This window comes from Asparagus officinalis, chromosome 1 (genome assembly GCF_001876935.1).
Source record: "Asparagus officinalis chromosome 1, Aspof.V1, whole genome shotgun sequence".
NCBI classification, from domain to species: Eukaryota; Viridiplantae; Streptophyta; class Magnoliopsida; order Asparagales; family Asparagaceae; genus Asparagus; species Asparagus officinalis.
In genome coordinates, this window is record NC_033794.1 from 80,152,003 (window position 1) to 80,164,971 (window position 12,969).

At 38.2% G+C, this 12,969-nt stretch overlaps 1 protein-coding gene across 1 annotated transcript; it reads left to right on the top strand.

The window, feature by feature from the left end:
- On the top strand, positions 6,269 to 8,269 carry LOC109836397. Its single transcript, XM_020404289.1, has 3 exons — positions 6,269 to 6,428; positions 7,877 to 7,998; positions 8,081 to 8,269. Exons 1-3 carry the CDS (start codon positions 6,269 to 6,271, stop codon positions 8,267 to 8,269), a joined length of 471 nt encoding a protein of 156 aa, XP_020259878.1.

Sequence of the window (12,969 nt, forward strand, 5' to 3'; positions counted from 1 at the left end):
CTCTAGTTGATTATCCTAAACATGAACATTTTAAGTGCAAGAGAATAATTCATACAATATAAAGGAAATTAGACTAGTTTCATATAATTCTAAACTTCCTACAAGAATTAAATTCACATCTTTAAATAAATAAAAACAAGAAAAAGAACTATTTACAAAAATAAAAAGAAAAGAAAAATCTAAACTATGAACAAGAAATAAATCTAACTGCAAAGAAAATAAAAATCTAAACTACAAAATAAATTGCAGAAATTAAATACAAGAAAAATAAATCTACTCTACAAATTAAAGTGCAAAAAAAAATAAAAAAGATAAGAAAATAAATCTACACTACAAGCATGAATTTAAATCTAGCTAATAAGCAATAATAAAGAAATTACTAAAAAAAAATAAAAGAAAAAAGAAATTCAAACCTTCAATTTGCTCTTCATCTCCATCCTCATCATTCAACAAAGAGGAGAAAGAACAAATTTAAAGAGGAGAAAAATTATTTTTATTAATTGCAACTAAAATTATAATTTTTGGAAGGCCTTCTCAATTAAGAGTAGCCCTCCTCTCCAAAAGGAGTTATAAAATTTTTTACACCCTTAACCCCTCACTCTCTACCCCTATTTATAGTAATCTTCAATGAATATGAGCCATTAGATTTGTCTTGAGCCCTAAGCAACAATCTCCACCTTTGAATTTGTTTTTTGTTCTTCTCTAGCCCAACATAAGAGGCCCATATGATTTATTTGATTTTCAAAGATGAAAATCCCCAACTCTTACAGCAGGTCCGGTCCATGGAGATTTAATTTTCAAAATTAAATTTGCAGCCCACATGGAGATTTGAATCTGCAGCAAAGTCGGCCCAATGGAGCTTCAAAATTAAAAGCTAAGTCCGGTCTCCTTCATTTACACCAAGCCAAGTCCATATGCAGCAGTCCATGTCCATTTTCATTCCAAGTCCATATGCAGCAGTCCAAGTCCATAAGTCAATCTGGTCCATGAGATTTGATTTTCAAATGTAAATGAAAGCTCATGGGTGTAATTTGTTTGTTTATGGGCTTTGGGCCTTTGTGGCTTCTTCTTGAGCATGATGTGTAGGTGGATTTTTGGCATTGCTTCATAGCATTCATTTGTGGGCTTTTGCTTGATGGACTTCTAAAATGCTACAAAATAGAGAAGAGAGATTTTTAAAGGGTTTTTACATTTAATAATATTTATTTATATTTTTATTCATTTATGTGCAAACTAAGCTAACAACAATTATTAATGGTATATTTATTCATGTAAAATAGATAATGAGGATATAAAATTATAATAAAAATATAATTATCAATATCTCAGACTCCTTTTGTAAAGTCTCAATGTCCATGACCTCCTATCCTTCAATAATCGTTTTGATGTATAAATATGCATGTATGCCACAATCGTACCTAAATAGAAAAGAGGTGAAGTAACAGTCATATATAGCAAAATTTAAATGTGTAAAGTCATAGGTGATACCTTAATGATAGATAATATCTAGGCATCACAAGATAATACTAAACTATCACAAATAATGAGTAAAAGTCACACAGTATATACAAATGTCACAGAAAATAAATATATGTCGTTGACAATAAGTATATGTCACACAGAATGTATAAATGTCATATAACACTAGCATATGTCACTGACAATAAGCATGTCACAAAAAAATGCACAACAGTCACATATGATAAGGAAATGTCACTGAGAATGATTATGCATCACAGATAAGGAGCAAGTATCATAGAAATTAATAAACTAGTAGTATAAGCTGTATATGGAAACTTACGAGCCTTTTTGCAATGGACAAGGAATAACTTCATATTTGAATGCTCTGAATGTTGATGTTTGGTCGAATCCACTTACCATCCTATCTAGAAATGGTTGGATTTTCAAAACGTCACTAGCCTATGTCTCATGGTCAGCAGAACTGTAATGTCTGTATGTTTTTTGCCCCAAATTGATCTCAATGACATGCTAGCGATCAGCATGAATTAACAGATTTCCTTCTCATCATCTATATGCTTCTTTATATACATTTTTCTCGTCCACATTTGAAGCAGTTAGCAACCAAATCTTTAAAAAAGAAAAAAAGTGGAAGAAAGTCAAATAACATTTAAATGCAACATTACTTAGAAAAGCTTTATGATTGAATATGATGTGATTATCATAATTTTTCTTTCCAGATCCACATTTTCTGGTAGTTTGAGCCATTTCTGAAGTCTTGCAACCAATGCTTCAACAGTCTAATGATTGCAAATGCAATAAATCATGTAAAAGTAGAAGACTTGAATAATACAAGTTAAATAAAAAATCTAATCTCATCTTTTAGTCTTCCACCACGTAGCAGATGAAGCATATCATATATGTTTATACTGTGGTTGTTGACCTCATAAACAGTCCTATTTCTAGATAATATGCACAACACAATCAACGTATAAGTATCAAAGAAACTATTGTCACGGAGTGCACGTAAATATCACATGTAACAGTTACAAGTCACACAAACAAACTAATTACCACAATGTACATGTAAATATCACATGAAAACACTAAGGGTCACACAAAACAAGTAATTATCACAGATTACATAAAAATATCACAGAAAATTCATAAATAACTACTTCATACTTACTTGTCCACTTTTAATGTCAGAAAATGTTGAAGCCACTTGTTCTCATCATCAGATAAATTATGAACATCCCGCACGGTGAAATTATGATAAAATCCTTCTTTGACAACTCCCAGGAGCCTAATATCAAAGTCACGTGAAAAAGGAATGCCCATATTCAACATCTCCAATAATTTTTTTTCTTCTCTAGTTTTTTCCCTTCTCCACAAGTCTTCTACAGATGTTTTCGTATCAACATATGCAGCAGCAATTTCTTTCTCCTCTTCCTTCTTCCTCTTGTCATTGTCATCAACACCATGATGATAGCTTTCTTCCCTTTACTTCTTTTCTTAGGGATAACTATTTAGAATGGAGATTCTAAGGATTTGGGCTTTTTTGTTGTTCTCTGGCTCCTTGCCCGTAGCCTCTGAACAAATTCTTATAACATTTCATATGTTTCCTTCCTCCTTTTCCTTCCTTTTTTATTTTTAGAAACTTCCTTAGTTACTTTCACATCTGCGGGCTATATAAAGACCACAGTTAATGAGTGTATGTCACAGAAACACGATATAATCAAATGTAATAAGGGAAATTTATGTATCACAAATAATAAGTAAATGTCACAGGCAAATTGTTTAAGTCACAGAGATGAAGTAAATGTCATAGGAGATCAAAAATGTCAAATAAAGAGCCAACTATCACATATAATAAGGAAATATCTCAGGAAATATGTAAATATCATAGGAAATATGCACGTATCACAGGAAATTACTAACTGTCACAGAGTATATGCAATTGCCACGTGTAATATGTAAACATCACAGGAAACAAATAACTATTACATGATTTATGTGTATTACCTCTTCAACTTCAATGCCCATGTTTGCTCTGTCATCCTTTACTTCTTCCATTTCTTTGCCTCAATCATCTTCTTTCTCTGCCTCATCTTTTCTCTCTATCTCTTTCTGAGGCTACATATATGTCAAAGCAATAAATGATACTTTTACAAAGAACGAATGAGTACATGAAGCAGGAGAAAATTTATTACCTCCTCATCCTTCTTTTCTCTTTCTTGTTTCTGTTCAGCAACTTTTTTCTCGATATCGACCTTAATGGCCTTCATATCAACGCCAAGTGAGATAAGTTCTTGCTCATAGGCTTCATTCAGCATTGACGGCTTTTCATAAGCTTCAGTCTACATTAATAATTAAATTTTAGTGAGCAAACCTCACATATAAGAAGGTCAACACATAAATTTCACATAAACGCTACATCTATCATAATAAAGTGCTAATTGTCATAGGGAACAACCAATTAGCAAAGATAGCAATGTATCACAGTCTTCATATAAATATCATAGAAAATAGGTAAAAGTCAAATAGCAACACTTATTGTCAGAGAGTACATATAACTGTCACATGCAATAAACAATAATCACATAAAAGACTATTATTACTATTAAAATGAAAACATCACATGATAAGAAATAAACTTGTCTCACCAATGCAACAGTCGATTGACTCCCTTCCTCTTTTTTGACTCTTTTATTTCTTAAAGAGTTTTCAGAGTCCAATTTCTCCTCTCTTTTAGCCTTCCATTTTGTAGGCTCTGCTTAATCTCCTCATGCACGTACTACGGCATATCTTGCTCTGGTAAGATGTGGGTTGCAGCTTCCGACTTCTTCAAAATCATTGCACTCCGTAATGAACCCACTTTCTTATCTTCCAGATTCCAATTTATCATGGGTGGCTTGGAATCATTCACTCTGGCATATTCCTTGATGTTTGTTATCTCATAGTACCATATAGCTTCAAAAAAAGCAACATTCATTCAAAAAAGTCAGCTCATTTCATATCACTTATCGTAGGTTAAAACTATTACAAATATCACATATCAGTAACATATGTCACATGTAAACGTCAGATATCACAAGTTAGAGACAAATGTCACATATTAACTTTAAATATCATAATTAAGTAATACAAATCAGAGATCAATGTCACATATAGGGGATAAATGTCACATATCACTAACAAATATCACATGTAAAAGACAATTTTCATAACTAAGTGGCAAACGCTACATATTAATTACAAATAGTACAAATAACTCACTAATAGCAAAGGAGCGTGGCCACTTAGGTATGTTAGTCCCTTTGTAGCTACTTTGGTAGCTTTTAGAGAATCCCACAATTCATTGTAGATGATGGTCGCCCATGGTAAATGATTAACTACATCTATCCAAGTCATATACTTCAACATATGCTATGGTGCATTCATTCTACAGTTGGAGTCCATATCATTGTTAGTTGATAAATGATTTGAAGCATAATAAAGTCATAAATATCTGATTTTTTTTTACCCAGCTAGTTTATCCAATAAGGCCTCATGGTAATCTTGGCCACTCTTATAAGCATCTTGTTACTTGTTACTGAAGTACGTACTCCATATCCTATTTGTCGTATCACAATTCCCTTCCAGTTTCTCTCCTTCATCCTTGAACCGGGTATGTTTTTACACTCAATTTACATCAAATGTGTAGGCTTGTTTTTTCCCCGTTTGGCTATCCTTAAAAAAATCTTTCCAGTATCCAAATCGAGGTGATCTATCTGTAGTATGATCGTGGTTTTGTCAGATGGAATTTCTCCATAACTAATACAGTTTTGGAAATTAGACGATCTATAAGGCTTCTAATGTTTGGCCCTCATTCGTGGAATAATTTTATCCATGAATTCACAATATCCACGTATATTACAATATATTCTTATATCACGCTTACTGTAAATAATACAGGTGTATCTTCTCTCTACTTCGGAAGCTTAGTGATCCTCATGGGAGCTTGATGATAGATGATTCTCATGGTAGAGTGAGAATAGAGGCGTGGATGGAGCCGTTGGTGGCAGCAAAACAGGTCAAAAGCAGGAAAACATAAGAAATTAGGAAATGGCAAACAAACTCTGGACGGTCGACCAGTTGGTTGACACCAACCCGATTACAGGGTTGAAAACTTTGTCTCTGTCCAGTCGACCGACAGAGGCATGTCGATCGACCGATAGGGCTTCCTGGGTGAATCTGGACTCTTGTTTGACATGTATTCCAAGTTGAGTTGGGCTTGATTATTTATGTTTTTGCCATCCATGTTGTTTGACAAATAAATAGGGATTGTTTAGGGTTTCTAACATCAGATTGGATTAAAATGAGAATAGAAAGGTTGTTCTTTATTTTAGTGAGATTGCGAGGAAGAGATTTTGTAATCTTTTAAATTCTTCATAATCTAGAGAAGGTATTTTCCTTCGCCAATTGAACTGTTTTGTGTAACTTTATTGTTTTCTTCTCAACCCCACCTTTGATAATTTCGCGATCAATGATGCTCGCACGGTGACTCGTATCAAGTTAGTATCAGAGTAATCAAACCCTGTGAAGAGGCAATCCTGTGTATGGTGCTTACTCGATCTCAATACAAGAAGCTAGGTGAGATTCTTGTTTCTTTGGAAGAAGTCTAGAAATCAAGGAAGAAGAAGATGACAGAAAGTGACAATTCAACAAGGCTTGATGCGTTGGAGAAACAAATCGAAACAATCGGGCCGACTCTCACACAACTCATTGATCTCATCCATGGAGGGGAAAAAAGGGTGAATCTTCTTCGATGTCCAAGAAGAACCTTGTAGAGTCTGGTAGAGAGAGTAAAAATTCAGATTCCGATGAGGAGGTCGAGACCGTCAAGACTGGTCCACATCAAGGGAGTAAGGGTCCTTACCATAACCTGAAGATTGATTACAGAGTAGAGATTCCTGTTTATGATGGAAGTATTGACGTCGAGAGGCTTGATTATTAGATCGGGCGTATGGAGACCTATTTTACTCTTTATGGCTATTCGTCAAAAGAGAAGATTATTTTTGTGACATTGAAGCTATCCGGACACGCATTGACGTGGTGAAAATCCCACTATAAGCAGGAGAAGAAAGCGGTGTCGTGGAATAAGTTCAAGGAGCTACTGAAGAAGCAGTTTTACCCGGTGGGGTTCCTTGAAGAGCGTTGGTACAAGTGGTATGGGTTGCGCTAGAGGTTCAATCAGACCGTTCAAGAATACACCATAGAGTTTCAGCAACAGGCGATGATCCTTAACATCGCAACGGAGGAGTACTCTATTTTTATAAAGTATATGGCGGGTCTAAATGAATGTATCTAAAAGGAAATGAAGCAGTTCATGGTTGAGTTGATTACAGAGGTGAGCGTGACGGCTATTTCTATTAAGGCCAAGTAGAGGAAAGGCAGTAATACAAAAGGGGATGCCAAACAAGCGGAAGGCAAGTCTAGTGGCTCCCAACCTAAGAAGGAGAAAAAGAAGGGCGACCCAGTGAATGCAGGTTTGACTTGTAATCATTACAAGCAAATAGGGCACGTAACTGATCGATGCTAGGAGAAGTATCCCCATATGAAGCCAAAGGGGTTGAAGAAAGAGGAGGAGAAAAAGGTATAAATGATAGCACAAGGTCCAAAGGAAGTCCTCGGGATGATAGAGTTCAACAGTAATCTTACCCTTATGGTAGGGAAGCAGACCGCGAAGGAAGATGAAGACCCCAGGGAGCAACTCTTTGTTCTTAAGTTGTAGGTAAAGACCAACTTTGTTGATGCCATCGTTGATCCAGGGAGCCAGAAGAATTTGATATTCGAGGCCTTGGTTTAGATGATGTGTCTCAAGACGGTCAAGCATCTAAAGCCCTATCCTTTAGGGTTGATTCAGAAGGAGTCGGGGCTGAGTATGATAAATCAATGCACTTTCAGATTTGCACTCCACGAGTCGTATATTGATGAGGTCACGTGTGACACTGTTTCATTGGATATTTATCAGGTTATACTGGGCAATCCTTATTTGTGGGATAGGTATGCGGTCTATAACAGGTGGGCCCAGAAGTATACATTCACCAACGATGGTGAACAATTCATATTTCGTTCAGTATCTCTTCCATAGGAGATGATCTTGGTGACGATGACTCAAACGAAGAGTCTAGTGAATGTAAGCAAGAAGTTTATTTTATTATTCATTAGGCCTTACGAGGAGCAGCTGAGTAGAGTATGCTTGACAACCTTGAGCAAACTTTAAGAGGGAGATCTTGACAGGTTGAAGGCCAAGTATGCGGACTTATTTTCAAAGATCACTGGACTACCGCCGAGACGGAGTGTGGAGCACGAGATTATGTTGACGGGAGAGAGTTCTTTACTGAATATAGGTCTTTACTGCACATCAATACAGAAGTCCAAAGAGATAAAGAAGCAAGTTCAGGAGCTTCTGGAGACGGGAGTGATAGTGCCGAGTTGTTTGCCTTGCGGGTCGCCAGTGTTGTTAGTGCCCAAGAAGGATGGAGGCTGGCACATGTGAGTGGATTACCGGATACTCAACAAGATAACGGTAAAGAATCGTTACCTACTACCACTGATCGATGATCTTATGGACCAGTTGGAAGCAGCGAGGTTCCTCACAAAGTTGGATCTTAAGTCTGATTACCATCAAGTGAGGATTCGAGAGGATGACACTTGGAAGACTCTGTTCAAGATCAAGCAAGGCCAATTCGAGTGGTTGGTGATGTCGTTCGGATTATGCAATGCTCTAGCGACCTTCATGAGGCTCATGAATGATTTATTATGACCTTTTATAGAGGATTTTGTGATAGTTTACCTCGATGATATCTTGGTGTACAGCAGGACCTGGGAGGAGCATTTCGTTCTTGTTGAGAAGATGTTTGAAGTGTTGCGGGATAGTTAACGGGAAGATGTGTGAATTTGGAAAGGACGAGTTGGTGTATCTCGGCTTCATTGTGGAGAAAGGCCAGCGGAGGATAGATCCAAGCAAGGTAGCAGTGATCACAAAGTGGCCGACGCCTAGGAAAGTAACGGATGTGAGAATCTTCATGGGGGCTTGCCAATATTTGTATAAGTTCATTTGATGTTTTTCTACTTATACAGCACCTTTACATGGCCTTACGAAGGCGAATGTTTAGTTTGAGTGGGGGTAGACGCATAAGGAGGCTTTTCAATTACTGAAGAAGAAGATCTCGGAGGTACCGGTGTTAGCGTTACCAAATTTACAGAGGACCTTCGAGGTAGATACCAACGCTTCTAGTTATGCTATGGGCATAGTGTTGATACAGGATGGGAAGTCGGTGGAGTACTATTCTGAGATGTTCACGGGTACTGTTCAGAACTACCCGACTTATGACAATGAGATTTATACGCTTTATCAGGCGATCAAGCATTGGAGGGTATATTTGTTGGGTAAGGAAGTGGTTGTGCACTCAGATTATAAGTCATTGGAGTTTCTACATGTCCAGACAAAGCTGCAACAGGCACGACAAATAAAGTGGATGTCCTATTTGATGGCGTTCAATATCGTCATTAGGTACAAGAAAGGGGCGACGAACAAGTTGGCCGATATATTATCTCGACCGCCAGTTAGGGCTTTATTGGTGGCCACGCGTATTCATCCCTTGGTTCCTTTGGAGTATGTGCAGATGTACACATCCAGCAGAGACTTCGATACTATGTTCAAGCAGGTGAAGGCTGGTCGAAGGGGGGAGTATGAGCTTGGAGCCGATGGCTTGTTATATAGTGGGACATCTCTTTGCATTCCGGAAGATGGCGATAGGTTGCAGTGGATTAGAGGAACACATACATCACATGTACAATGTCATTTTAGGATTCAGAAGACGCTTCTCAATCTGCGATGCCATGTCTTTTGGCTAAAGATGTTAGAGGATGTTACTAAGTTTATTGGAGGGTGTAAGCTATGTTGCATATCGAAGCCTTCTAATAGAAAGAGAGGATTGTATCTACCGTTGCTAGTGTCTTCTAGACTATGGGAGAGTATTTCTATGGATTTCCTAGGAGGGTTGCCAACGACCAAGCGCGGGCATGATTACTTGTTCATTGTGGTAGCCCGTTTCAGCAAGATGGTGATCTTCATTCCTTGCAAAAAGACCGTGACGGGAGCGGGTGCAGTGTAGTTGTTCTTTGAGCATGTGTGAAAGCACTTTGGGTTACCGAGTTTGATTATTTCGGATCAGGATAGTCGGTTTCTCGGGCACTTTTGGGATTCTTTGTGGAGTTTGATGGACACTAAATTGAAGAAGAGTATGACCTTTCATCCACAAACAGATGGGCAAACAGAAATAGTCAACCGGACTATGGTTCACATGTTGCGGGGGTATAATTCCATGCATCCCAAGACTTAGGATGAGAGCTTACCATACATTTAGTTTGCTTTCAATAGGGCTATTCATGGATCTTCGGGAAAGTCACTATTTGAGACGTGTTATGGGTTTTTACCTCCAAGTCCGTTCGACTTAGTATTCTCTATTGAAGATATGGCCAGCGGCAAAGAAGGGAGCGAAAGATAATGAGCTTAATGATTTCTAGAGAAGATTACACAGATTCAAGCTACGGTTAAAACTCAATTGAAGAAGTCACAAGCGAAGTACAAGGCAAAACATGATCAACATCGAGTTCCTTGTAATTTCGGCAAAGGTGACATGGTGTGGCTGAAGTTAAGTAAGGAGCAGTTAAAAGGAGAAGGGAAGAAGTTAAAGCCTATACGATATGGTCTGTTTTGAATTCTTGATCAGATCGATAACAACGCCTTCAAGCTGGATTTGCCACCTTACTTAGGCATGCATTCGGTGCTCAATGTCGAGTATCTGAAGTTGTTTAAGCCTCCATTGCTGGATGATGAAGGTGACGACAAAGTGATCTTGTTGTATGTTGAAGACTTATGGTTTGATAGAGAAGAACCATTGAAAGAGGATTGCATTTTGGAACACAATGTGACTATGACTAGACGGGGGATGAAGGAATCGTTTCTGGTTGGACGTCAAGGTCTGGTTCCTAGCAAGGCCATGTGGTTCAACAAAGAATGAGGGACTCGAGAGTTCCCCCAGCTGAAAATCTAATTTGAATGGGACTTCAAGTTCCTAATGAGGGGAGCCATGATACAGGTATATCTTCTCTTTACTTCGGGAGCTTAGCGATCCTCATGGGAGCTTGAGGATAGAAGATTCTCATGGTAGAGTGAGAATAGAGGCGTGGGTGGAGTCATTGGTGGTGACAAAATAGGTCAAAAGCAGGAAAACAGAAGAAATCAGAAAATGACAGACAGACTCTGGTCGGTCGACCGGTTGGTTGACATCGGTCGACCGACAAGGGCATATCGGTCGACCGACTAACCAATGTCGTTGACCTAAAGCGTGGCCGATTACAGGGTTGAAAACCATGTCTCTGTCCAGTCGACCGACAGAGGCATGTCGGTCGACCGATGGGGCTTCCTGGGTAAATCTGGACTCTTGTTTGACGCGTATTCCAAGTTGAGTTGGGCTTAGTTATTTACGTTTTTGTCATCCACATTATTTGACAAATAAATAGGGATTGTTTAGGGTTTCTAAACATCAGATTGGATTAAAAAGAGAATAGAGAGGTTGTTCTTTATTCTAGTGAGATTGTGAGGGAGGGATTTTGTAATCTTTTAAATTCTTCATAATCTAGAGAAGGTATTTTCATTCGCCAATTAAACTATTTTGTGTGACTTTACTGTTTTCTTCTCAACCCCACCTTTGATAATTCCGTGATCAAAGGTGCTCGCATGGCGACTCGTATCAGTAAAACACAACACAAGAGAAACTAAATCTACTTAGGGTTCTACTGCGGATAAATTCACAATGCCAAACAAATAAATGAACAAATATGGATAATTTAGTTGATACTTACAACTCAGCCTTTATTGTTGTTGATTTAGATGACTCAGATGATGCAGATGATGAATTCATCATCCTATATTTTCAACAAATTGAGGGTTTGGTGATGAAGTGGGACTTGTGGTCGGCGGACGACGGAGCAAATACAATGACGAGTGGAGGAGCGGACGACGAGCTTGCGGTCAGCGGGGTCCTTGTCGGAGTGAAGGCAACGACGAGCTTCCTTCTTTAATTTTGGCCATAGGGGGCGATGACGAAGCAAATACGATCAGGGGGCGACAAATCGAAGCTGTAGGGGTTCTCTTCGGCGGTCGGGGTTCTCTTCGGCGGTCGGGGTTCTCATTTCTCATCGGCAACGGTGGAGGAGAAAGATTTTGAGAGGAAGAGGGTGATGGGAAAATGGTTGCAGAGGGTTTCGAAGATCGTGCTCAAGAGGGGGGTTTTCAGAGTAGTTATTTCTTTTTTATGATTTTAAATGGGAAGGGTAATTTCGGAATAGCTTTATTGCGTAGTGAGCTTGTACAATATTGGGGGTATATATGCACTAAAGTTTTAGTATGAGGGTTGGAGAGCGTGGGGTTTTTGGCAGGGGAGGAGGATGTACAACCCAACTTTTTGGAGTTCCTCCAAGCAATTTTCCCTTAATAAAATCATAAGAAAGAGTGGCTCCCTTCTTTTCCTACATGAACACTATGAAATCATACAACAATATTTTTTTTTTACACTTGAATGCATCATATCTCAAATTATACGAACCCCACCATCAAAGATCAATTCAATCTCACTTAAAAAGGAAGGTAGGTGAGTTGGTCGTGCAATGGATTTGGCATTAGGGTTCATAATTGGGACCCACAAAATTTTGTGACTCATAATGAGTTGGGGACATGCAAATGGATAAGATCAAAGATGGATGTAACTTAGACTAACTCCTACTTTGGATTGCATTCAAAGCAAAGGCCATCACAAAACTTTAATAATTTCAAATACATTAAAAGGAAATGATTTCGTTAGTAGCAGACGGGCCAATTTGCTCCCCCCCCCCCCCCCCAACACCACCTACCGTCACAAACAAAACAAAAAAAAAAAAAAAAGAGAGAGGGGGTGGAGAACGAACCATTTTGAATGAACAAATGTTATATTTGGATTAAATTCATTAGAAAAAACTTTATTTGGTGAAGGGACTTAGGAACTTGACCGGTAGTGCGAACACTGTACATGTTGCTCCCACATGCATGGGCCCAACTTTAAGGTTTCAACATTGACAGGGGTTGGTTTTTGTTACCAGCAAAGCAATGGATTAGTTAATTTAATCAGATTGCTACATATAGATATACTTTTGTTAATAACTTTTAAGATTCTGCCTTATCCTAACATGAAACTTATTAATTTAGAGCGTAATCAAGGGTTCTCCATCTTTTAAGCCACTTCAAGGCTGAGGGCGCTTCACGTATACTGTTATATATGAATCATTGTCACCCTTCCTTCCTAGCTTAAGTTTGAGGGCATGTTGGGTTAATACTTTTGTTAATAGCTTCACGTATACTGTTATGTATTTCACTTATTTTCTTAGAGGGTAAAGTAGTCTTATAATATATAACATATGAAA